Raw genomic sequence first — 26959 nt, forward strand, 5'->3', positions numbered from 1 at the left:
ACCTATCTTGTCTCTATCTTGACACATTTTGCTGCAGGACTTGAAGAGATGCTTGTACAAACTGTTATCAAGGTATGTTTGTTTGTTGTATGATTGTGTTCATTATGATTCTTCTGTTGCTGAAACCTAATATTGAACTTAGGAATCCCTAATGTGAAAAGTGAGGTTCAGTAGTTTGAATTATGATTAAGGAGTTGTCATGTGCTCTTTTTCTCCTTATCCACCAGTGTTGAGGGTCTTCATGCAATCATAGTGACAGATAGGGATGGTGTCCCAGTTATTAAAGGTAGGTCTCCCTCACAACTGTGTTTTCTTCTAAAAGCTAGGTAATTTAGTTGACCTTTTCTTGTCCTTGTCCAATGTGTTGTGCTCAGTGTACCTGATGCATTCTCCTTCAGTGGCGAAAAATAATGCACCAGAATATGCTCTACGGTCAGGCTTCCTCTCCACCTTTGCATTGGCCAACGACCAGGGCAGTTAGCTAAGGCTCTCTAAAAACAAGAGTATCATCTGCTACTATAACACATACCAGGTAAATAAAATCTGGACCTAACATATAAAGGATGTAGGCCTGGGGTGGCTTGGTGATTAGTTGAGTCAGGTGTGTTAGTGCTGGGCTAGAACAAAAAAATGTGCATTCCCTGGTGCTCCTCAAGAACAGATTGAAAAACACTGACCCATGTGCCTTGTTATGCTGACAATCTCACTTTTTTTCCACATTGTGCAATTTAACTGGTTACCGTTGGTGATCAGTTTCATCGCAAGCAGTAGTGCCAACACAGGTAAGATGAAGATCTCTACTTTCTATCCTCTGCATGAATGAAGACAAGTGCAGCATTCTGAAGTGTTATCCAAACTGTTATTGTTTGTAGGTTTGATTATCCGTCTGGAGAAGGAGCTTGTACCACTAATTGAAGAGCTATGGCAGGTAGTGGAGGTTGCTTAGGAGTGTATCACCTTGACAGCAATGGGACTATTCTGTGACGGAGTCAGTCATGAAAAAGGATCTACCTGAAACTATTACATATTTTTAATATCTCTATCATGCACACATAACAGAGAGCTCTGTTGCTGAAAGACATAGATGCAGTACATGTTAGTGACATGATGCTGTGTTTGTTGCCTTAATTGTCTAGTACTTGAATGTAACCCCTTCCTTTCTCATGTTTTTAATTAATAAACGGACTCATCTGTTGCTCATTTCTCTATTAAAATAAATATTTATTCACAGTATGACTGTTACATCTTGTTAAGTAAAATTAAGATAAAGTGAATGTCAACCAGTGAAAGATATCAATCTAGAGAAAATACAATTCTTGGAGGAACTCAAGTCTATCGCAAAAAAATATGATTAGATCCAAAACATTGTGCATGTCCTGAAAATTACATGGTCATTTTTCGATGGTCAAAGAGCCCCATTGTCTTTTGTCTTAGGTTACCAGCCAGTCATCTGTGGAGCAGAAAGGATCTCTGAGGATAACAAGTTACCAGACTTAGGGTAATTTAGTTCACTGTTCAATGCCTCTTTTGGCTCCTCCTCTTCATGTTGTCATCTTTCTTTTCTTATGTGTGACTGAAAACAAACATTCATTTGTTAGGCTATTTTGCTCTGGCACTACTCCCATTAGTTAAGCATTTGGATTAAGGTAGCCAGTTCAAGCTTTGTTTCTGTTTTATACATTTGAATAGTAATAGTGGATTATGGGCTCACCATTTTCCATCGTATTATCTTGATCCACTCATCTGCCTCCACACCACTCTTGGCACACAGATAAAATGTCCTCTCAGGGAACACCAAACTAAATAAGAGACCGAATGAGTATTAATGCTAGGTTTAATATCAACAGGTACAGAAAGAGACCCAGCAACAAAATAAAGTAGCTGAGTGGAGGTTAGAACTTCTCCTGTCATCACTCTGGTTGCACTTCTGCTTATCTGCCACTGCCATCGGCCACCATGATCCATATTTTATATTCCTCTGTAAGCGGAAGTGAAACCAACAGATATGTTTAAAAATGCCCGCTGAGGTTTACCAAATTCAAGATTGAACAATGAAACTAGCACCAGTCGCAAAAAAAAATGAAGGGAAGGCTGACCTTTAACAGCAGTGTATTGTAGTCAAAATAGTATTATTAATTGTTAGTCAATAGTCTGTAAAGGCCTTAATCACGAGAGTTGGTAGGCCCACTCTTGGCTCAGTGGATTGGAGCTCTCACCAGAAGCAGTTGACTCTGTCCTTGGAGTAGTCAAACTGGACTGCAGAGCATGCTGTCAGATCCAGGGTGCGAATAGGCTCATCAAACTAAGACAGGAGAGCAAATGAGAGATGGCAACACCATCCTGTCACAATCACTGACAAATAAAATCTAGCCATTCATGATATTACATCTGCATCATAAACCATGACTATCAGAGGCATAGTTTCTACTCACCATTTTGTCCTTAAAGTATTTGAGCTCATTTCTGTTTAATGTGAACCACCTCTGCTTCCAGTTCTGAAAAAACAAAAACAAATTGAAAGTCTTTCAACCAGAACAACAGTCCACTAAACCTGGTCTGTACAGCTGTCTATTTCTCTCACCTTTACGACTGCTCCTAACTTTACCAGATAGCCCTCCTTTGTTCCAAACTGTGAACAAAATCATTAAAAAAACAATATCTCATGAGGTTTGTGATACTTGACCTAAGTAATTATGTTGTTATGATTAACCCATGTTTGCTTCACTAATAAATGAGCTTGTGGTCATACCGATGGAGCATTAGCCACCAGATCGCTCTCTGTTCGTCCTGTCTGCATGGCGGTGTGAACCCGCACAGACTCGTAGATGGACGGTTCTTCTACATGCCATGGATATGGGTATTTAAGGACAATGAGGGTACCTGGTTGAGTGAAAGATCAAGGTTCGGGTTAGTCTTGAGGGTATACCAAGGGATATATTTCAGTCATTGAAAATATAAATAAACAGCAGGGAAATGGTTAGGTTTAGACTTTGGATTCAGTAAGGTCTGAAGAACTGGTCTCAGCCAACCTGTCTCACTGCCCAGCAGAGGCTGGTTGGCAAAATGGCTGACAAAGTCCTGGAGGGACGCAAACTCATTGAAGCCAAAAGCGTATCCACTGCTTTTCCGTGTCACATGGAAATGTTTAACTGAATCCTTGGCTCTGTATAAGGAAAGAAAAAAGCATGTGGTGAATGGGAATCCATCTGAAATGGGGCATGGAAGAGGGAGGGAGACGTTTTACTTTTTAAGAGGGACGGGATAGGTAGGCCCACCTGACAGAGAGGGCAAAGCTGCCAGGACCCTCATGACTGTTTCGGAGGAGATAGCTGCCATCTTTCCCATTGGATAGGAGGAGAGCTTCAGCAGCATGGCGGGACAAGTCAAAGTGGTACCATCTGGGAGAGGTGGAAGACAGACAAAGACAATCAGAGTATAGCATCTAACAGACATGCATCACTAATGTGAGTGGTGAGCAGACTCATGAAATCTTTAGGTTACAACCGTAACCCCGGTTCTCTGATAGGATAAGTGAGGTATTTCACTTATGGGATACCCCCCAGCGTATTCGTTAGAAGCCTTTATTACACTACGCCAGTCATGATTGGCTGGATGTCGAGACGTGTGCTTCGGGGAAGATTGTCCCTCCTACCCAATAAAGAAGGCTTAATGCAGCATCTCTGAGTCATTCAAAAATAAGCAACACCTAACCCTCGCTCATGCAAGGAGGGTGGTCTGGTGAAATGCCTCACTCATACTATCAGAGAACCGGGATTACGGTCGTAACCTAAAGTTCTCTTTCAAGTATTTGTTTTGGTATTATGGAATATACTGACTTCTGTATTGGCAGACAAGCTTATCCTGACGACCGACTGCCCTGTGCGATATCTCACAGAAATGGGCTTTGCCCCTCAGAAGATCCTACACGTTAAACAGTATGCGCTAGGGTCGGTGCAGTGACGTCGAGCATATAAAACTTTGCAAATGTATTAGGCGAAGCCCAACTCGCTGCTGAGCAAATATCCTGGCTAGATATGTCCTTAAATAAAGCCCAGGACGTAGCCGTTCCTCTAGTAGAATGAGCCCGTAGGCCAGCAGGAGACTGAAGACCCTTACTTGTGCAGGCTAAAGGGATAGCCCCCACTATGCAGTGGGAAAGGGGTTGTTAAGTGAGCTCTTTACCCGTGTGAGGTTTCGCCCAGGAAACAAACAACTTACGCGCTTCGCGGAGGCCAATACTAGTAATAGCGCGGTCTTAAATGAAAGCTGCTTCAGTTCCACCTGATCCAAGGGCTCAAAAGGTTGTTGGCATAGAGCATCCAAAACAATTGATAAATCCAATGACGGGGCAAGCTGTTTGGATACCGGACGCAAACAACGTGCACCCTTGAGAAAACAGGTGACAAGAGGGTGTTGCTCTACTGTCGTGCTCCCAAAACCCACATGACAAGCCAAAATAGCTAATAGTAGAAAAAGCATTTCCTTTTTCTAATAATTCCTGTAGAAACTTCAGGATTACCGGGACAGAGCACTGGAATGGCATTGTCTGTGATTTAGTGCACCATTCCTCAGACATTTGCCATTTACAATTATATAAGGGACCTGGTAGATGAGGCTCTAGGACTCTGAATAGTTGAAATTACATTTTGGGGAAGCCCGGCAGTGTTCAAGTTGAACCATTCACAGGTCAGGCGCCAAACGTTTCGGGTGAGGATGGAAAATCTCCTCTCACGCCTGTGGGGGGGGTCACCACATATCCGTTGACTGTTTTGCCCTCCTGGGTCGCACCCAAACCCGAGATAAATGCGTCTGTCGTGACTACTTTTCTGGAAACAGTGCCATCTGGACACCCTGTGACAGAAATGTCCAGTGTCTCCAGGAGTACAATGCTAACATGCAGTCTATGGATAGCTGTACACGGGGATGTTTGTGATGTATTGGGCTGAGACCTAGAGAAGAGACCCAGTGTTGAAACACTCATATTCAAACATCCTAATGGGATGACTACTAAAGCTGATGCCATCAAACCTAGAAGCCTCAGGCATGTTTTAAAAGAGACCAGGTTCCCTCTGCGAAACATGCTAGGCATTCTTGGAATGTTCTTATATGTTCCACTGAAAGGTGGGCTTTGAATGAATCCGAAACTAAGAAAGAGATTGGAAAGAGGAAAGAGTCTAGGAATCCTTGGAAAGAGATTGTCTGCATGGGAAACAGAACACTCTTTACTGTGTTCATTCTGAAACCTATAAATGTCAGGTGTTCCAATAGAAGCTGACTGTGTTTTAAGACTTGGTCTCGGTTGCACGCACAGCAGCCAATCGTCTAAGTACGTCATCAGCCGAATGCCCCTCTCTCTGGAGCTATGGCTGCCTCCGTACACTTTGTAAAACAAAGAGGTGACAGTGAGAAGCCAAAAGAGAGCACCAGAAATTTGTAGATTATGCCTTGAAAAGCGAACCTGAGAAATTTCCTGTGAAGAGGGTATATTGAGATGTGAAAGTAAACGTCCTTCAGGTCGATGGATACGAACCAATCACCTGGGTGCACAGAACGTAGCAGAGCAGTGTGTGTCAACATTCTGAATGTGTACTTTCTCATGTGCGTGTTCAGAGGACGTAGCTCTCGGATCGGACGTATGCCGCCCCCCTTTTTTGGAACCAGGAAATATCTTGAGTAAAAAAACGCAGTGGCTTTGCTCTGGTGGAACAATTCTTATTGCCCTTTTCTCTATTAGCGATGTGATTTCCTCCTGGAGTACACAAGCTGATTCCCTCTGAGCCTAAGTGTATATAATTCCCTTGAATCGAAGCGGAGTGATAGCGAATTGTAGTCTGGATCCCCTGTCTATCGTTCCCTGTACCCAGATTTACATGGTGCATGCCCGCCAGTTCTCTCTCCGCTCCGAGAGAGGGCTGACCGGGCTTCCCCCCACATATGGTGCAGCACCATCTGCCAGGAGAGGGTGTAGGACAGTCCGTGACGCACTTCGCATGTCCGGCTGGCCCGTAGCTGGAGAGCGCTTATGTGGCCTATCACCACAGAAGGAATGGTAGCCCCCTCTGATGGCGTTGTGGCGATGCACCCTGTTTGTTTTGATTTTGTGAGAAACAACATGTCTGACTGCGCTCTGTAGCCTGGTTGCGCTAATGTTAACATTTTTTATGTGAACTGACATTGGGGAGTGTTTTAGACAAGACGGGGGCCTTGTAAAGCATCCACCTGAACATGGTCTCTTCTCCTCTTTGGGCTGTACTCTGTGACCACCGACTTGGACCCAATACGCTGGAAAGAACACTGAGGTGCCTGGGAACTTGCATCCTGGAACAAGCTCAGAATTGGCAGAGGAGATTGCCTCTCTGGCAATGGGGACATTGCTAGGTCATAGGTGTGTGGCGAGGTGTGGCGAGGCACAGGGGAGGCACTGGGCTGTGTCTTCCTGGGCAGACAGAGCTGGAGGGCTTCACCCTCAATCTTTTTCTCCTCGCACCATTTCTGCATCATCTTGATGGTGGAACCGTAAAGGTCTTTATGTTCTACTGGAGCATCCAGGATCTTCAGTTTCTCACTATCAGACACTGTGGATAGGTTGAGCCATCTAGCCCTCTCCTGGGATATCATGAGCCCAATCGCTCTTCCTGACGCCTGGACAGTGGCTTTAAGCAGACGCAGGTTGAGGTCTGTGGCAATACAGATCTCATCCCACAGACCAGGCTCCAGTGTGACTGCTAGCTCATCCTGTAGCTCAGCTTGATATGCCGAGTGCATGGATGTAGCGCTGAGAGCCCTCACTGCTGTGACGCCCGACCTGTAGACCTTCTCTGTCGCAGAGGACTGGAAGCGCTCATACTTGGTTGGTTAGGTGGGGCCAGTCGAGGTCATGGAGGACTTCTGGCTGGGGTGCAGATGGGAAGCCACCAGGGGTTCGATGGGGGGCGCGTGGGCAAGCCCAATCCCTGCCATGTCAACACAGTCCAATCCCACCACCTTGGACAGGGTTCTTGAAGGAGAAAGGTGTACCCCAGGCACAGGTAACCTCCTCCAGGCATTCTGGGGAGACTGATAGTAATTGCCTGACTGCCCGTTTGGCTTTGGGTAGCATCTTACCGGGACGTGGTGGTCTCTGCTACTGCATTGGGCCAGGAAATCACCAGTTTATTCGCAGTGCGTTTGCACACGTCCCTCAGGTCCACGCGGAGAACTGGTGGAGATGGCGCCCCGCCTGCATGTCCGGTTTCGGAATCCCCGGCAGGAGGCTTGGTTTCCTGGCCTGAGGGGTTGAATGAGTCTTCGTCTCCATTCGATGATTCCGAAAAGAGGCTGTCGGAAAACCCTGTGGAGTCGTTATCGTCTCCAATCAGGAAGCCCGGCAGGGAGGCCGTAAGGTCGTTGCTGGAGTCCTCCAACAGTGGGTCAATGGCATTGAACTGGTCACCCCAGCTAGCGCTAGCCATCGCTTTACGATTCCCTGTTTGGATATCCATCACCTCTGGTGAGCAATGTTAGGGTCCTGTTGACTCAGGCTAGCTTGGCGTGCCATCCTGCGATGGAGGCTCTTCACAGTGAAGAGGGCACAGTGTAGACAGGAGCCAGTGAAGGCTCCCGGGGCACGTGGCAACCTAAGGCAAGCGGAGCACACAGACTGGGTGTCTTTAGCCGATATCTTGTTTCCACAGGAGCAGATTTGTGCTGGGAGCTTCTCCTCGTTTGGGGTGGGAGATGCTTTTGTCACCATAGCTTGGATGCTATGTTTTTAGCTGTCAGAAAAAAACTAGAGTGGTAGGCTAGTCCGATAACCCACTAATCGCTAGCTTTCTCCGTGGCACTTGTTGTGATGGCCAGATACCATTTCCGAAACAACAGTTTAGAAAAGATAGCTTGGTGTAGCTAGTAAAACTTTTCTTGTCAAAGTAAAACCACAAAAGCTAGCTAGCGTTGTGGCTAGCTTGCTAACGACTAGTCACTGTTTGGATACAGCTTACTTGGTCGTGAACGAGTTAGCCGTGTCACAGCTGTACCCGTTCCTCCCTCAAATTATTTTCCTCTAACTATGGTGAAAGAAAAGGAAAATTGTCACCACCGCACCATCCCGAGAATAGCGCCCAGTGAGCGAGTTGTAAGATCACGTCTGTGGACAGTTTAGCTAGTTCTGGAAAATGCAGTCGTGTCGAGGTAAGCTTTCTGATGAAAAGCGAGAAGAGGTGTTTGAATAACTTAGAGATGCTGCATTGGACCTTTATAGGATAGGAGGGACATCCTTCCCCGGCGCACACGTCTCAAAGTCCAGCCAATCATGGCTGGCGTAGTGTAATAAAGGCTTCTGATGAATACGCTGGGGGCATATCCCATAAGTGAAATATCGAAACTAGAATGAGTCGTTGAGAGAACAACAGCAGACATGTCACTGGGTGTGAAGAGATATACCACTAAGTTGCAACAGACGAGCAGGAAGTGCATGTTAAACCCAAATAATTATTGGCAAGAGAAACATGCACACTGTAAGATCTGAAAAGTAAAGTGCCACCATGTAATGAACAGCTACAGTGTGTGTGTAAGAAACACTGACCGATTGTTCTCAAGTGACTTCACCATGCAAAGGCCACTTCATGGTTTGACCCACTTCTGACATTAAGACAAAGCTGTTGACCCCCAAACAAACAAGACAGCTGCAGAAAAAAATCACTGTAACTAATGTGGATGTGAAAGTTGGGTATTTGCATTGCAGATGGCAGAGTCGTACTTATTTCACACTTCAATAAACTCAACGCCAACGCCTGCACTAGAATAGGTACAACAGAATGTCATGTAGTGAGAACTTGAATATTTATTTTTTCTTTATTCAAAGGAGCAGTTTGGAATTCATACAACAATAAAGCGATCACCCCACTACTTTTGGGGTAAAGGATGGGGCTAGAGTTAGAGAAATGTAACCGCTCAAATTAATCTACGGAACTATAGCTGCAAGGCCACACACAAATTAGATTTAAAAAAAAAAAAACGTTTTTTTTTTTTTAACCATGTTTTGAAACTATACCGTGTTTATATTGTTAACAAACAATGGAGTAAAACAAGCTCATATATTTGGTTCTGGTGGGGTAGGGTACAGTTGTAGTAGTTTATATTAGGCATTTAAATGATATTCTTCAATAATCAATGGCTTTATATCATGCATTTTTAAATTGAGGTTGAAAACAATACTATGCCTAAAGGGATTTCCGTCTCTAGAACGCCTTTCATATATTGACCTAACGTTCCTTCCTGAACAATGCTAAAACGCACTGCCCATGAAGAATACTTTAATTTCCTTTTGACCAGGTAGGCTCGAAAATAAGATTTACGAATAGGCAAAATTATAATTAAGGCATTCTTACCCTAACGACTCCAACTCATCGTCGACACTTGGCGTATCACTGTAGTAGCTCATCGTGTAAACGATGGCAGTTCACCTGTGCGCTTCTCAGTCTCCACCTGTCAGGTCACCGAGTCGACTCAACATTCTAAAAGCACAGACCGAAATCGACACACTGACTGACCAAAATAAAACTACCTACCATACGAGGAAGTTGTCTCGGCTGCTGGCTGGGAAGATTAAATTAGGCATGCTACGTCATTCCACAACAAAACAGAACACACTGTAAGCCTACGGTATGGCTGTGCAATAGTGATGTGCCCACTGCATCTCAAAGTCCACAGCTTGCTTGTAGGATTACACTGTTCTTTACATTTCAAAATAAATAAAGTGGTAGCGGGTAGGGGGAAGAGGGGTTGACTTAGACCGCTTAACCCTTGTTCAGAATACTAATTAAGTAGTTTGCTGGCATATAATAAACCTCATTATTGTACACAAATGTACATGACATTTGACAACACTAAGTAAAAAAAAACATGACACAGAACACGTGATTTGCTAATGTATTTACAGCAGTACACACATTTGGAAGTGAGTTGGTATAAAATAATGATTTTATTATAAACAAGTTCACAACTAATTTATAATCATCGCTTTTAAAATTTCACTATAGGTCAAATCAGCTGCCTTTTCCATGTTGCGTAGGATTTGACAAGCAGGATTTTACTGTAAAAAACAATTTAAAAAAAGAGTATAATTTAAACACATAAAATACTAAGGATTAATTGATCTAAAGAAGATTTGCATGTGGTAGAGCCAGTTGCATTGAGGTCACTTCTCAGAAGCAGATATAAATGGCAATGGCATTGTCCAGGCAAACTCAAGAGAACATTTATAAAGCCTACTTCACATACAGGAGGGCCATATCTGAACCCTCTTCCTGTACTTAAGCCTATTAAGTTGCACTTTTGGTTGTCTTGCTTTAGAAGCCCCAGGATCTCTATCATCTTCCCACATTACATTTTCAATTTCCAGTGTGTACATTTACATTGCATTTTGGTCCTTGTCTTCTAACTAAACGTATGCTGCCCTTTGGCCAGGTCTCTTTTGAAAAAGAGATTGTACCTCAATAAGAAAATAAAGGTTAAATAAATCAATACAGCCCATGTTTAAATGGACTTCAAGGCTCCTTTACCAAACATGACTACAGCTAAGTGCGGGTTGGTAGGTAATAGTGGTGGGAAATGTCAGGTCCATGCCAAATCCAAGTAAACTCCTGTCAAAATAGATTCAAGTGTGATTCATACATTTACATACTGTTATCACCTACACAAGCCACAGAGATCAGTAGTTAGGAGGGTAAGGCCACTGTACAGCATTTGGATTTTGCCCAACTATAGAGCTCTGCATTGGGGTGTCATAATACCAATAAAACCTAGCGGTGAAAAGTTTTTCCACCATTTATTTTTCCCATGGGGAATTTTAGAAACGCTTAAAATAAGGATTGTGTTTTGTTTAAGCTTACCGAGGTGTGACGTTTTGATAACCATGTAAATCTCTCCAACAAGGTGACTTTTATCAATATATTCATCTCTATTTACTCTCAGATTTGAAAATGCTAATTAGCATCAAAGTAGCCATTATGCAAAACTACAAATCCCTGCAAGCTCCTGCACGTCATCTCTCGCTGACACCTTTGCTAACAGGTATTGTGTAAATTTAAAACTTGCACACGGCAGTTCACAGAACTGTAAATATAAATAAATGTAACCAATTTATTCAATACTAAATTTAGCTGACAGATAGTTCATCCAGATCACCATGGCATTTGTAGTTCTTTATGATAGCCACATTAGCAACTAATTAGCATTTCATTTTTGGGAAGTAAATACATGTGAATATATTGATAAAAAGTCACTTGTTGTCCTAGAGAGATTTACACGGTTATCAAAACGTCACACCAGGGTGACGTGAAACACAGCTCTTATTTTAAGTGTTTCTAAAATCTCCTATGAGAAAAATGAAGGGCGGAAAAACGATTGGAACCATTTTATGGGTATTATGACTTTGGTACTCTATGTGACCTCCCCGTCTCCCAGGTTCATATGCAATAATATGCGTTGTTCACAATTTCATTTTGGTGTGTTTGTTTAAGAAACACCAACAACAAAGAGATGTGCGTAAACACAAAACTAGACATAGCTTGATGCTAACTTTACAAAGAAGTGTACGCAGCTCAAGGATTGTAAACACATTCCAAACATTGCACACACTCCAGCATATCGTTTCAAGAATTTGTTCTTAACTGACTTGCCTAGTTAATTAAAGGTTACATAAGAAAAAATACAAAAAGTCCACATCACCAATCTTTTCTCAAGTACCAGGAGAGGCTATACATCCATGACTCCATGTTAATGCAACTCTAGGCACATGTGAGAAACATATCCATCTCTTTCCCATGGATAGACAGCATGGTGTTCTTAACCATCATCATCAGTGAGCAACCCATGCAAGACAGCTAGTTTGGAAGGGTGTTAGGGTTGAACCCTGCAGCCTCCCACTGTAGCCACCACAGGTGGCCGGTGGTACCTTAATTGGGTAAGACAGGCTCAAAGTAATGGCTGGAACCTAATTAATGCATGGTATGGAACATATCAAACATGTTTTCCATGTGGTTGATCCCATTCCATTCACTCCATTCCAGACATTATTATGAGCCGTCCTCCCCTCAGCAACCTCCTGTGGTAGCCACCGCCTGTAGCCTCTGTGAGGTCAGGAGAGCAAAGAGCCAGTGGTAGCACTGCCTTCCTTCAGCTCTGAAGGGAGTCTGAAGTCAGGGTCAGGGACCTTGATGTCTGAGTCTTCCACGTTGATGACGAGACTTCTGGTTTTACTCTGGGCCTGGGTCTGGTTCCAGCGCTGCATCCTTCTACAGTAGTCATCTGGATTGAGCTGGTCCATCAGAGCAGCCTTCACTGTGTCAGAGGGGCAAATGCTGTTGTGCAGGGCCTGGAACAGGAATCTGAAAGAGTGGCAGTGAGAATGGGAAGGTAAAAAAGTTGTACGTTTTTATTTATTTATTTAAAGATGGTTTTATGATGTGGGTCTCAAATCAAGCAGCAATTCTCTCTGAAAAAGGTTGGCACCACTGTGTTTGTGAGTGTATACCTTGGTAGCAGTGCCAGTATGGTGGTGAGGGCACACACTCCGTAGAAGAGTGGTTGGGACATCTGTAGCTTGTCCACACCAAGGGGATTGTTGGGGGGGCTACATGTCACACACACCACACTGAAGACCAGGGTGAAAGAGAAGTAGAAGAGAGCACTACCCATCAGCAATAAGGCATGTAGCCATGTCTGTAACACAGGAACATAGCACAGATCAACATAGGAATATATGTATATAAATAGAGTACATAACATGGAATAACAGGATCCCAGGTGCACTTATAGTTAAATGCCTCACACTAGTATAGTCCATTAGTTGCCCCATTCAAAATGCAGTATCATTATTAGCCTATGGGTGAGTCAGGTCAGGTGTGAGTCTCACCAGTGTGCGGCTCTCGATGACCTGGTGCAGTAGGATAATGAGGAGGGACGAGGCATTGATGGGAGAACCAAAGGAGAGCATGTCTGCATCCGACCCTGCGTATGCCTGACCAAAAATAAAGATCAAAACAAAGTTCATTATGAATGAGGAAATCCTTTGATGTCTTTATAGGCAGGGAATGGCATGATGCCCTATTAAACCGAAACTACTCCCAGATTACAGAGAACAACACCACCTCACTGACCCATTCTCAGGGTATATGATTACACAATGTAGACACAGAACACAAAACATCAATGAGAATACAATTACTAGTGCAAATCTAGTGTAAATCAACTCACAAAGTAAGGAACAAAGAAACAGACAAGGCTTTGGTAAATAGCGTCCAGCATTGTCAGCCAGAAGGTAGAAGTGAGGTAGGCCTGGAGAGATAAATAAACAAAAGATATGAGTTAGTGTGTGTGTTAGTGCTGGGCTAGAACAGAAATGTACCCAAGGACCGGAGTTGGAAAACCTTGTCCTAATATTACCAGATTCCACCTTCACATACCTTGGAATTCTGTCCAGATTTGTAGAGCTCCGGTAACTTAATGAGGGTGTCTGCAGACACGTCTTTGTCCAGGATCCCGTAGAGAAGGGGAGGGACAGAGGTGAAGAGGAGGTTGAAGAAGATGAGCACCCAGGAGTTGGTCATAACACTCCCCGAGAATCCACAGAAGAACTGGTACCAGAATAGCAGGTTAACATACATCTACACACACAGGAAGAAAGTGGGAGGGAGGGAGGAAGAGAAAATAAAGAGATAGTGAGTGTGTATGTGTCTTTATGTGTGTGTCTGTGTGTGGGTGAGTAGGATATATTCTTACCACATTCTTGTAGAAGAAGTAGAGAATCATGTTTGCCAGGCGTGTGTAGCACCAGTGGCCATGGACCAACAGCAGCTTGCGAAGGTGTTTAAACCTGGAGATGGCAAAGTCACTGGACATCACAGCCTGCATGCCCTCCTGGCCAGATATCCCAATGCCAACATCTGCTACCTGGATCATACTGACATCATTGGCTCCATCACCTAGACAAAAAGGATGCCCCAGACTTAAGAAATCGACATTTGAAACACTAAGACAGGGCTTTTCCTACTTATAATGCCTTCTAAATGTGTATAAATATGTATACAGTAGATCCTGTACTACTCATTTATTAAAGTGTTACTGACTCTTCCACTGACCTATGGCGAGGGTCATGACTTGGAGCTGGTCCTGTACCAGCCGTACCACCTGGCTCTTCTGCAGGGGGGTGGAGCGGCAGCAGATCACGGCCCTGCAGCACCGGCTCAGCTCCAGGAAGTCCCCTTTCAGGTCCTCCTGCAGGGCAAACTCCAGCGTACGCCCGTCTACAACCAGGGTGAAGCCCGACGTACCCTCAGCTGCCTCTCCGCACTCCATCTCCGCCCGCAGCTCCAACAACAAGGCCCTGCACGCCTCCTGAAGAGACACACACCAGGATAAGGAAGATCCACAGCAGGATGACAGGAAAGTAATTTGAAAGAGTACAAATAATTCAGACTATCAGGATAACATTCACCTTGCTACCACAATTAGCAGTCAGCAGGTGGTCTGTGGACCTGAGTAGTTTGCAGGCACAGGCAATGTTTATGGCAGTCTCTTGTTTGTCCCCAGTGAGGACCCATACTTTGACCCCTGCTCTCTGTAGTGCCTCGATGGTCTCTGGGACCTCTTCCTGGAGTCTATCCACTATCCCTGTTGCCCCTGGAGACAGAAACAGTAACACTACAATCAGCCATTGCAGTTGGTTGATGCTAGCCCCTAACCAAGTTGCTGCTTGAATTCACCCTTCAGGTTATAAACAAGCGAAGGAGCAGCACTTTTCACTATGAAAGTTACAGGCTGTACTTTTAATTGATTGGCTAGTACTTTAGCAATACATTTAATAAATCACCCTTATTCTCCTAATGGTGCAAATAAAACATATCTGTGGAGTGTGGCGTTTTACCCAGTAGAGTCAGGTTGGTCTCCAGTCTTTGTGCAGACTCCAGTAGAAGCTCCTCTCTGTTCTCTATACTGGTCTCCGCAAATGCATGACGCTTCAACCAAACCTCATACTCCTCCTCTTCCAAAACCTGTTAGCACAATAGAATAAACCCTACAAATAGCACTGTTGGGCGATTTTCAAAGTCATAGTCAATCAATCAACAACATAATACTTTTAGCAAAAATATTCAACTTCATCTTACAATCTGTGGATACTATGCGAATAGAAAAGTTCAGAATCTTTGTAAAACATCACAGCACAGTTGAAAAATATATGGCACATGGAACTCAAGCAAGGCTGGTTTGCGGTGGGATGGACTTAGAGTAGCTGAGGGGTGGAATTAAAAGATCATGATCTATAAGAGTTATGAATGAAAATACTAGATAATGTGTCCTGGATCTGTCTGAGTACTATGTATCCAAATGTAATATACATTTAAAAAACAATATTTCTGTTAAGTAATATTGTGTATAAAAGCTCTATGTATGAAAAATGTGTTAAAAATGTACAGTACCAGTCAAAAGTTTGGACACACCTACTCGTTCAAAGGTTTAAAAAGAAATGTAAACTATTTTTTACATGGTAGAATAATAGTGAAGACATCAAAAATATTAAATAACACATATGGAATCATGTAGTAACCAAAAAAAGTGTTAAACAAATCTAAATATATTTTAGATTCTTCAAAGTAGCCACCCTTTGCCTTGATGACAGCTTTGCACACTGTTGGCATTCCCTCAATTAGCTTAAGGAGGAATGCTTTTCCAATAGTCTTGAAGGACTTCCCACATATGCTGAGAACTTGTTGGCTGCTTTTCCTTCACTCTGCGGTCCAACTCATCCCAAACCATCTTAATTGGGTTGAGGTCAGTTGATTGTGGAGGCCAGGTCATCCTTCTTGGTCAAATAGCCCTTACACAGCATGAAGGTGTGTTTTGGGTCATTTTCCTGTTGAAAAACAAATGGTAGTCCCACTAAGCGCAAATCAGATGGGGTGGCGTATCGCTGCAGAATATTGTGGTAGCAAAGCAGTTTAAGTGTGCCTTGAATTCTAAATAAATCAGTGACAGTGTCACCAGGAAAGCACCCCCACACCATCACATTTCCTCCTCCATGCTTCACGGTGGTAAACGCACATGCAGAGATCATCCGTTCACCTACTCTGCGTCTCAGAAAGACACAGTGGTTGGAACCAAAAATCTCAAATTTGGACTCTTCAGACCAAAGGACAGATTTCCACCGGTCTCATGTCCATTGCTCGTGTTTCTTGGCCCAAGAAAGTCTCTTCTTCTTATTGGTGTCCTTTAGTAGTGGTTTCTTGCAGCAATTCAACCATGAAGGCCTGATTCACCCAGTCTCCTCTAAACAGGTAATGTTGATGTGTGTGTCTGTTACTTTAACTCTGTGAAGCATTTATTTGGGCTGCAATCCAAGGTGTAGTTAACGTTAACAAACTTATCCTCTACAGCAGAGGTAACTCTGGGTCTTCCTTTCCTGTGGCGGTCCTCATAAGAGCAAGTTTCATCATAGCACTTGATGATTTTTGTGACTGCACTTGAAGAAACGTTCAAAGTTCTTGAAGTTTTCCGGATTGACTGACCTTCATGTCTTGATGAAACAGGGCTATCTTCTGTATACCACCCCTACCTTGTCACAACACAACTGATTGGCTCAAACGCATTAAGAAGAAAATAAATTCCACAAATTAACAAGGCACACGTGTTAATTGAAATTCATTCCCGGTTGACGACCTCATGAAGCCGGTTGAGAGAATGCCTAGAGTGTGCAAATCTGTCATCAAGACAAAGGGGGGCTATTTTGATGAATCTCAAATATATTTTGATTTGTTTAACACTTTTTTGGTTACCACATGATTCCATATGTGTTATTTCATAGTTTTGATATCTTCACTATTATTATAAAATGTAGAAAATAGTACAAATAAAGAAAAACCGTGGAATGAGTAGGTGTGTCCAAATGTTTGACTGGTGCTGTATATGTAACAAAACACATGTAACAAAAAAAACATGTATTTATTTATTTTGTCCTCTGAAGATGGGTTAATAAAAATCTAATAAAAAAATAAAACACTTGTTTGCACAAGTCACCAGTCAACCACTGTGACATTTTTGGGTAATATATTCTTGGTTTGTTTGTGTGTGAAAATAATGTAATCTTCTGAATACAATAACCTATTGTATTCTAAGCTGGTACAGAAAGCAGAACCACTGTAGACATCTGTACCCTTTTAGCGATGCAGAGGGTGCGAAGGCCTTCCCTGGCGTAGTTGTCTAGGTGTTTCTGGGTTTGTTCTCTGATGTGACCCTGCCTGCTCTCTGACTGCTCAGCACCTTTAGGTGACTCTGCCAGGTCCATGATGACAGAGTCGGCACCCTTGGTGTAGACCACCACCTGCTTGGTGAGTGGGTGGCGGACCACCACAGACATCCTCTTGCGGGTGGAGTCGAATGGCAGGATGTGGAGCAGGCGCACGGCCAGGCTGCCCATCCCCGGCAGCTCCACCAGAAGGCGCGCAAACGAGTGTCCCCGCAGGGTGCAGTGGTAGGCCCTTGCCGCGTGGACCAGTGCCGCCTCGTCCGGGCTCTCCGCCTCATAGATCAGTTCGTCTGCCCCAAGTTCACCGGGAGGGTCTTGGGCTCCGTTAGAGTTCTCCAGCCCGCTCCAGGCCCCTGGGTTGAGTTGTACAATCTTGTCCTCTTCGCCTTTCCAAGAGCCATGTTCTCCCTCCTCATCCCCTTGGTCCCCATCCTCTCCAGGGGGTCCAGCCAGCCCTGGTTTGATAATCAGGATGGAGGCCTCAAAGTTAGGCTCCCCGTCTGGATCTGTACCCCTCTTGGTGGGGATAGGGGAAGGGCTGGGGGTGAAGGAGGCTGGCTTGCCCCTGGCGAAGAGCCTGCCGGTGAAGCTGCGAGGGCTCTCTGTAGTGTGTGGAGGAGAGAGTGTGGAGAAGCGGGGGAGGCTGAAACGCTGGAACAGCATCTTGATGTCCTCCAGGGATTTAAGGGGGGTACGGGGGACCTCAGGCACCTGGACCTGGGAATGCAATTGGCAAGATCATTGTAATGGAATAGGCACCAATCCTGTTCTAACATGTACATTTTTGTTATATTCAGTGTGTGCTTTCCCCCTTCGAGGACTACAAATGGACATTGTTTGGAGTTAAAACATTGAAAATATGTACCATTCTTTAAAAAATTATTAGAATGAAGCTATGTTACGTACCACATGGCGGGGTTGGTTCGGTGAGGACACCACCACCGTGTTGCAGATGGCCAGAGCCATGAAGAAGTCCACGATGTAGGTGAGCTCCATACTGGCGTCCGCCAAAAGGAAGAGCGGGGAGGACAGACAGTTCAGCTTCTGCACCAGGAAAGGGTCCGGGACTACATCCTTCTCCTAGATGGAAGATAGGAATTAGACAACTCATACCATGCTGTCAGTTGTGTGTGATTCAACTAATCACCAAGTCTTTGATTAGCTGAATCAGGTGTCTTCGTGCTTGGCTATAACAAAAAAACGTGCATCTTCGGGGGGTCTCATTGCGAATGACTATAGAAACACTGGGTGTATGAGTCTCACCATAGGGCTACTGAAGGCGCTATGTCGGGGCAGGGTGGGGCTGGGGGTCTCCTCCCCCTCCCCTTCTGAGTGGCCTGTCAGTGTGTGCAGGGACACGGAGCTGCGGTTGCAGCTGAGCGACTTGCAGCTCAGGGACTTGGCGCTGGCACGTGACTTGAGCGTGTGGGAGCGGCCCATCGCCTCGTCCTCTTCCTGCTTGTACACTTCAAGCCTCCGCGCTGTCAGAAAGATAGACACAGAGGAATGAAAGCAATGGTTAAATACATTGTACAAAATCCTTAGTTTTAGGGTATCAAACATTCACAATACCATCTCTCATTAGTGCCCCTGGTAGTGGTGTAGCAAAATTAAATTAGACTTCTCACCATTTTCCTCGTGGGGGTACTCCACCCCAGCAATGGTGCAACGCCGGAACACCATCTTGTTCTCCGTCAGTGTGCCAGTCTTGTCTGAGAACACATACTGGATCTGACCCAGGTCCTCTGTGATGTTCAGGGCTCGACACTGGATCCTGGAGTCCAGGTACTCATTGTAGAAGTCCACGTCGTTCTGGATGAAGAAGATTTGACCCAGTTTGACAATCTCGATGGACACGTACAGGGAGACAGGGATGAGCACCTGCCGAGGAGAAAATGGAATATAATTTAAAGCCAGGAAGTTTTCACATTGACTCACAGTGTTATGACATTTAGTGTACTACCTACCTGTAGTACTATGATCATGGTCCAGAACAGGTAGAAGCCAGCCAGGGCAGGAGATGTGGTGTCAGGGATCAGAAAGGAAGCTTCTTCCAGGTTCCTGAGCCAGAGACCATGGCCTGAGGGGCACAAAGAATTACATAGATGTGGTCAAAAGACTTGTTTACAAAAACTATATAGCTATGGTACTACAGCAAAGACCAATAACTGTGTGGTAGGACACGATCAGCATTGTGTTCATATAGATTTGGTCAGCAACCAAATACAGCTGTACAGAGACGTGTTCATATCGATGTGATAAGTTATACTGATCAGTACGAACCTATAGCTGCGGTCAGACACATGATGACCAGCAGGACAACACTCCACAGTATGTCCATGTTCATCCTGCGCTCCAGTTTACTGCGTTTATACCGCGGCCCACTGTTGTTCTTCATGGCTTTGGTCTCGTGACCTGTGTTCAAGATCACACAAAACAAGCATGGCTGTATACATGTATATGTGGTTTTATAGTAGACCTGGGTCAAAATACCCTGTGTTAGTGGCTGTCGAATAAACATGAAGAGGTGATAGTACCCTTACAACAGAGAAATTTGTTACAATGAAATTGCATAGGCACTGAAATGCAGGGCATGAGATGGCAGAGGTTGATTCTCCCCTGTATCACAATAGCAAATGCAGGAAGATGAGATGAATGGCGTGCATAGAAAGTCCTTGCTGGTACCAGAGCTGGTGTAACTGTATGCTTGCATGGATTTTATAGTAATAATAATGGAAGCAGAAACCTTATCTGACTGAGCAGAAACAGGTTTAGCCTGCAGTGGTCAGCCTTGCCTGATGTGTCTAATGGGGACAAGGCATAAAAGGAGCTGGGGGCAGGCTACACTCCTCGCAGCCAACACTGATATAGACTATGGGGGAAGGAAATGTGGTAGTTCTCTTAACCTTTTAAATGTAAAGCCCCCATATTTGGGGACCCTATTTGATTGGTTTAATTCAATTCAGTCTGATATGAGAACGATAGCCCCAATCTGCAACAGTAGAGTGTCTGCGGAAAGCTGAGTATCTTGGCTATTGATCTGTGCCTTAAAATCGTTGGCGTGACTTACTACCATATATGGGCAGGCCGAGACGATGACCTCATTTCAATATGTCTGCTACCTACATTCCGGTTAGCGTTGTGAAGCATAAACAAAATAAACATGGAATACGTTGACTCACACCGAAAGCCAGGACTCCACAGATCATGTGGATGTCTTATTTGTCTGCCTGTGACCTACCGTTAATGATCACCAGCCCAGAGAGTCAAACATTTTATTTTACACAACATTTTCACCAAACATCTTACAAGGTAAACTTCAATTTGTGTTTGAGCTATAGCTACATGGGGGGGTTTGAAATTAATCCCTAGGTTGGTAAGAACAGATCTAGCCTATTGCCAATGTTATCTGATTATGCATGACTTTACTTCAACATCGAATATGCACTGAGTGACTATCTTTGCGCATGACATATGTCCTGTTTACGCGCAGTGTGCACCTATTACACAGGGGATTCATCGACAGTCTTGTAGCCAATGAGATATGCCTTTCAAGGCTATGCAGTTGACCTGGGTGGGACAAAGCAAAGCCTAGAACATTTTATGCGTAATGCGAACTGTTGCTACGTGCCTCAGAGACGAGCACGTTACATTATATTATATTGCACCACCGAGCACGCGACATTATATTGTAAGCAGATTTTCATTGGTTTAAATTTGATCACTTTAGCATAAAGGATAGCATAAAAGACTTCTCAAAAGTAAATAGGTAAAAACTAAGAATATATATCGAACAGGAAGCTAAAAAGAAGGAAGCTATAAATAAGTATACCGACTTTGAATAAAATACTAGAGCCTGACTCGGATCAGGGGAGCGATTTGCTCGTCTCGGGCCGACGAAGATTGCTTTCTAGAAGGATTGGATCCATTTTTGACTATGTATTTCGTATTTATACGTTGTCTGATTTTTGTACTGTGGATCTAGTTTACAAGTCATTTCAATGCTATATAATTCCAAAGTAGTTGTCTGTTTAATATTAGTTCACTGTTTGCTGTTCTAAATTTCCTCATTGTAATAGTTTGGAGAGGCCACTAAGGCGGCAGCGTAGCCTAGTGGTTAGAGCGTTGGAATAGTAACCGAAAGAAGGTTGCAAGATCAAATCCCCGAGCTGACAAAGTACAAATCTATCGTTCTGCCCCATAACAAGGCAGTTACCCCACTGTTCCTAGACCGGCATTGAAAATAAGATATAAAATAAATACACTCTCATGGCCATTGTTTGTGGTTCTCACACCTGCCTTTGTCTCCAAAGTGTTACTGTTTGCATTTTGTCTGTGCTTCACACCCTCTATGTGAGTCACTATACAGATAAAGTTTAGGCTTGGTGTTTTTACTTCACAGTAATGTTTTGTAAATTTAGTCAACTGTAATTCTGTGTGTCTTAACTGAGTGGAGGATGCAGATTATTTGGATGATGACATTGGGAGCCACCCCTCCCCAGCTAGCGCCCCCGCTGGTCAAGGCTTCATTCACCCTTCACTGCTATGTCAAATCACCCTGTCTGATAGTTCCACATCAACTTTTCATAGACCTCTTGAAAAAGAAAATAGGGCGAATGGTGCCACAACTCCCTAACAAAATCAGTTTCCCCAAGACCAAGGCAAACGACATGACAGACAGCGGAGAGGGGGACCATACGTTCTATCAGGACTAACAAGCTGCTTTTTGTGAAACGGAAGGACACTAGGGAAGTAACCATGCTCACACAGCATAAGGCATTCAATAACAACCATGTCTCAAGGAGAGTGAAAAGGGAAGAATGTCCCTATTCCTGTTTCTGTGAAGGATTACAATGCCAGCATGGGGGGTGTCGACCTATATGATGCTCTGATAGGCAACTTCCATGTCCTCCATAAGACACTTGTTTTTACCATTTTGTGGACATTGCTACAGTAAATTATTTCATTCTCCACAAACAGATGGCCAAGCAAAAGGTCAAACCTCTCAGTTGGCCTTCCGAGGGCAGCTGGTGTTAGAAATGGCTGAATTGGGGGCCCAAAGCAACCTCATAACCATCACAAGACCCCCCCCCCACTCAAAGTGAGCGACACTATCCAACACACATGCCAAAAAGAAGAACAGCAAGCATTGCACAAAACGCGGGGGGAATGCCAGATCTTCTGTCCGAAATGGCAGTTCACTTGTTTCCTGGCAGAGAGGGACTGCTTCAAAGACTAAGCTACGGGGAAAGTGAAATCCAATCATCTATACCTGGATTTGTAAATAGTTAATCTTATTTCTATTTTAGTGAAGGACACGTGTGTAACCAAGTTTGTTTGATAAGACATTTGTATATATTTTTGAATATATATCGGTTGCTTTTATAAACAGTTCATTTGTATGTGGGACCAATACATTGGATATGCCTAGGCTAAAAGTTCAGGCACTTTGGAGAGGTTGAAAAAACACTTGGATATCCCCTGTATGTCCCCCGACACCACCACAATGTTAGAGGTTGGTGTTGTCGAAACTTTTACTTTTAGGCACATCCAGTGTGCAAAAACAGTACAATTACCACATTTGGACACTTTTGGAGAGGTTGAAAGGACACTTGAATGTACCCTGGATACCCCTTAACACCACCACAATGTTTGAGTGAGGTTGATATGGTAGAAATTGTGTTTTTATACTGAACAAATAGCATTTAGGGATTGGAAATATGTAATAGCACTGGAATTATCTAATTTACAGACATGCCACTCTGGAGAGGTTTAGGGACACTTGGAAACGTCCTATGACCACACCTGACACCACTTACTAAAACTTCTGCCCATTTCTAGTTGTTAGGTCTATCAATCCCATTGTTCACATGTTGTGGAAGCCATCTGATACGTTTCCAGCTCTGGGCATCAATAATTCACTTATAGCTTGTCAATTAAAGATTACTTTCAAAATAAAAAAACTTATTTTGTGTGTGCTTGATCTTGTGTATTCTGAACTATGTAACTCCATCTGATCATTTCCTCAATCTCCCAGATATCTTTCCAAATATACCAGAATCATGTAATTGCACAAGCATAGCAGTTACTTTTGGGTATGTCTATTTAGGCGACAATCTAAATTTTGCCATTACATCTAAGAGGTTAACAGCCATTATCCATAAAGGCAGCATTATATAGGCTTCATGACAGAAGGTTCAAGTACAGTGTTGAGTACACTAGAGGCAGATTATACTCTCACCAGCATAGCCTGTTACATCAGGGCTGCACCACAACTCCAGTGCTCAATGGCCACAGTCCTGCTGGTTGCCCAGGTATAACTTGTAATATGTAGACAACTGGGTTGGATAATGGGACACTCCAAACCCCAGCGTGGGGTAGACCTGGGGATAGAGGAGTGTTTCACCCTCTTACCTGCATAGACCACGATGCCTATGATGGTCTCTGTGTTGCGGATGGTGCAGCTTCTCAGGAGGAGGTTGTCATTGTGTAAGCCCACACGAGCATTACTGGGGTGCTCCCTGTAAAAAACATGAAAGTCACCTTGCCTTTCAAAAGTTTAGAAAGTTAAGTCTGTTTCCATACAGTATCTGTAGTCAATTAAACCAGACTAAAATGAGACTCACATGTAACCTCGAAACCGGCTGAGGTCGTTGTTGGGGTTCTCGCATTCAATGCGACTGTGGAAGTTCTCTGGAGTCAACTCGGAACCCTGAAACAGATGACACTCACACGCTGTAAATATTTCCATTTTCTACTAGGCATTCTGGTTAGAACTTTTATAGAGTACCTTGTGAAATTCTGCTGTTATTTCCCTGCTAGACCCAAGGACAATATTTTGTCTCAAATGTGTTGTTTTCTTCTTCTTCATTACACCATACCTTTACAGGAAGTGTACAGCTTTTTACACATTTATACAGTACAGTTGTGTAATGCAGGTAAATCACAGCTTCTTGCATCATGTTTTATCAAACTTTCTATTATTGTACCACTCCACCTTCAGCTGTACAATAAACGGCAGTGTTAAGTTTAGGCAGGTGCGAGGCACCCCGTCTCTTGCAAACATGCTTTAACCTCAATTATTTTAAAAACTGAAGTGCAATCATGGCAATGTTAACAGCATGTTCAAACCAATGAGAGCAACGTGAGCCACATACTTGTGGCAGGTCTCTGACCACCTCTCTCTGTTTGAGGTTAGTCTCCCCGTCCAGGTTGGCCGTCTCGATGTAGCAGACGCCGTGGAGGTCAGAGGAGTACAGCAGCAGCATGTCTGCAGGGATGATCTCGTTACAGGACAGACGGACAAAGTCCCCCACGCGGACGTCCTGCCAACGCTGGTCCACATACGTCTGCTGTTTCCTATCGTAAAACATACCACAAGATAACCTGTTAACTGCTTGAAGGCACAGAGTGGGACCATGTGAGTACTATCAAATATGACGAAGGCTTGAAGACCCTCTGTGGTTAAAACGTTGCTAACAATACCACAGGAGCAGAATTACAACAAAATAAAAAAGATTTCATACATATGAACAGTATTCACACAAGCAAGGGAGCATGCCTTTAACCAACCATTAAAAGCACCTAAACATGGTTATGTATTTTACACATTTAAAAAAAAACTCCAGAAGACAACAATAACCCTGCACTTTTTTTTGTTGCCATTTCAGTCGGTGACCTCTCTCAAGACAAGACCGTGAGGTAATCGCGTGTTGGAATAATCCTTTACAAATTAACTGAACTTTGGGGCTCAGCACCACAAGAGAGACTTTAAAATGAACATTTATTTCAGACAACCATGAACTACATGTGCTGCATTTAACCTGCTCATTGTGTGTTATGGTCTGGGTCAAGATTCAATTGTGTATACAGTCAGTGAGTGTGCTCCTTTGAAGCAGGGAGTGTGGCGTGTGTTTGGGTACACAGTAACACGCACATGACGGAACCACACCAACTGTAATGCTACCTGTAGCTGGTAGGGTGGGTGTTAACAAACAAGTCTTCAAATCAATCACAGGGCGTGAGTGTAAGGCTTCTCAAACACACAATGTTCCACCAGGCCGGTGTGTGAATATAATTTAAGGTTAATCATTTATCTCATTGTCCACCACTACCACCTTTTCCTGGCAGGAACTGGGAGTTTTCTGGTTAGAGACAATTACTGTAATAATGTGGTCTGTTTACATTCACCCAACATGAAAGAGTATGTTGAATAAAGTATGTTGGTGTGGATAGGCTATAGAGATTTTCTGACCTCACTATACCTGAGGCTGCATGGTGGGACATGTAGACCTGGGCGGAAGAACCAACAGGCTACCTCTATCACTCACTCCTAGACTCTGGAAAAGGGGATAGGTTTCAACAAGTGAGAACTCAGCCATTGAACATTGATTTTCTCTTGTCAAGGCCTTATGTGCAGAGAGCAATCAGAGGAATTGAGTGAGTGATGCGTGTGTCCATCTCTCACATGGCACAATAATTATGTTTTACAATCACAGATCATATGATTTACCTTTTGTAGAGAGGTAGAGATTATGTCAATTTGTCCTACTTTCAGTTCAGCATATACCTGCTCTAGGTTGCATGCTAGTCAGTTCGATGGTACCATATACAGCCCTTAGTAAGTATAAAAAAGAAGCTGCAGATCTATAGGTCTGTAGGTTTTGTTTACATGTTAAAGTAGTTGTCACATATAACTACCAGTCAGTTTGTTAACCTGTTATCTCACACTTATCCATGCTTTGCAATATTCCCAGACCAGTATGCTTATATAGCTATCAGAATGTTCCAGAAACATACAGTATCAGTATGTTTTACCTGTCATAACAGAACAGTTTACCGAATAAAAGCACACGTACAGTATGGTGTTTGTTTTCCTAATAACTACAGTATAAACGGATCTTGTGCATTTCAAACTGTTTTCAGGCAGTTTAACCAGTTTGTGAGCAGTAGTAATTCCATTTGCTCCAATTCAGAGATAATGGACAGCACATTGCTATACGCAGATCTCCCATGAATGTACACCGAGTGTCGAAAAAACATTATGAACACCTGCTCTTTCCATGACATAGTTTTACCTGGATTCACCTGTTCAATCTGTGATCCCTTGTTGATGTCACCTGTTAAATCCACTTTAGTCAGTGTAGATGAAGGCGAAGAGGCAGGTTAAAACATTTTTAAGCCTTGAGACATGGATTGTGTATGTGTTCCATTCAGAGGGCAAGACAAAAAATTGAAGTGCCTTTGAACCGGGTATGGTAATAAGTGCCAGGCTCATCAGTTTCAGTGTATCAAGAACTGCAAAGCTGCTGGGGTTTTCACACCAACAGTTTCCGGTGTGTATCAAGAATGGTCCACCATTCGAATTGAAGCTGTTCTGAGGGTAAAAGGGGGTGCAACTAATGTTTTGTACACTCAGTGTATTTACTTGCTGTAAACCTCACAGATGCGTCCGTTGGCGATCTTGTTTGATTTGTCTCTTCTATAGTCTTCCCAGAGATCCTTCACGTCTGTCACTGACAGCACCAGGAGAATTGGGAATAATGCTGGATGAAAGGCATTGACCACTGGGATACAGTTCAGAGCTGCCAAGAAGAGGAAATAGACATTTGCGAAGGGATGGAGTTGTTCAAACAGGTTCTTGGGGACAAATGAGAGGAAGGAGTACTTGGTGGTGTT

General features: G+C 43.7%; 2 protein-coding genes, 1 long non-coding RNA gene and 1 pseudogene across 13 annotated transcripts in view; 2 read left to right on the forward strand and 2 right to left on the reverse strand.

The window, feature by feature from the left end:
• The first annotated feature begins 28 nt into the window (after positions 1–28).
• Positions 29–946, forward strand: LOC135507478 (ragulator complex protein LAMTOR3-like; annotated as a pseudogene).
• Positions 947–1193: 247 nt separating this feature from the next.
• dapp1 (dual adaptor of phosphotyrosine and 3-phosphoinositides) lies at positions 1194–9645 on the reverse strand. 2 transcript variants are annotated; one of them, XM_064928013.1, is made up of 9 exons: positions 9369–9643; positions 3276–3398; positions 3030–3163; positions 2750–2880; positions 2582–2629; positions 2433–2495; positions 2217–2302; positions 1712–1799; positions 1194–1573 (listed from the first exon to the last, which is right to left on the reverse strand). In XM_064928013.1, exons 1-9 carry the CDS (start codon positions 9419–9421, stop codon positions 1550–1552), a joined length of 750 nt encoding a protein of 249 aa, XP_064784085.1. In that variant the 5' UTR covers positions 9422–9643; the 3' UTR covers positions 1194–1549. The 2 variants fall into 2 exon arrangements, with proteins under 2 accessions (XP_064784085.1, XP_064784086.1); XM_064928014.1 differs by lacking the exon at positions 1194–1573 and having other exon boundaries at positions 1714–1978; positions 9369–9645.
• A 293-nt stretch (positions 9646–9938) lies between these two features.
• Positions 9939–26959, reverse strand: part of LOC135508085 (phospholipid-transporting ATPase VD-like) — a 29047-nt gene continuing 12026 nt past the window's right edge. For 3 of the 10 annotated variants that reach the window (XM_064928021.1, XM_064928023.1, XM_064928024.1), the window contains exons 2-20: positions 24439–24640; positions 24072–24162; positions 23908–23993; positions 23696–23802; positions 19565–19696; positions 19249–19361; positions 18910–19162; positions 18545–18762; positions 18188–18361; positions 17189–17998; positions 14906–15032; positions 14477–14661; positions 14121–14376; positions 13762–13964; positions 13446–13646; positions 13237–13317; positions 12896–13000; positions 12515–12702; positions 9939–12368 (exon numbers count right to left, since the gene is read on the reverse strand). In XM_064928021.1, the coding sequence (XP_064784093.1) occupies positions 12119–12368; positions 12515–12702; positions 12896–13000; positions 13237–13317; positions 13446–13646; positions 13762–13964; positions 14121–14376; positions 14477–14661; positions 14906–15032; positions 17189–17998; positions 18188–18361; positions 18545–18762; positions 18910–19162; positions 19249–19361; positions 19565–19696; positions 23696–23802; positions 23908–23993; positions 24072–24162; positions 24439–24640 (3782 nt within the window). In that variant the 3' untranslated portion in view covers positions 9939–12118. Of the gene's footprint in view, positions 12369–12514; positions 12703–12895; positions 13001–13236; positions 13318–13445; positions 13647–13761; positions 13965–14120; positions 14377–14476; positions 14662–14905; positions 15033–17188; positions 17999–18187; positions 18362–18544; positions 18763–18909; positions 19163–19248; positions 19362–19564; positions 19697–23695; positions 23803–23907; positions 23994–24071; positions 24163–24438; positions 24641–25535; positions 25583–26358; positions 26956–26959 lie in introns of those variants that run through there. The other 7 variants (XM_064928016.1, XM_064928015.1, XM_064928022.1 and 4 more) reach the window with 6 other exon arrangements.
• Positions 20429–23244, forward strand: LOC135508086 (uncharacterized). The gene is made up of 2 exons (XR_010450758.1): positions 20429–20593; positions 22262–23244. It is a non-coding gene; the product is annotated as an uncharacterized LOC135508086 (long non-coding RNA).

This window comes from Oncorhynchus masou, chromosome 21 (genome assembly GCF_036934945.1).
Source record: "Oncorhynchus masou masou isolate Uvic2021 chromosome 21, UVic_Omas_1.1, whole genome shotgun sequence".
In the NCBI taxonomy this organism is placed as follows: Eukaryota; Metazoa; Chordata; class Actinopteri; order Salmoniformes; family Salmonidae; genus Oncorhynchus; species Oncorhynchus masou.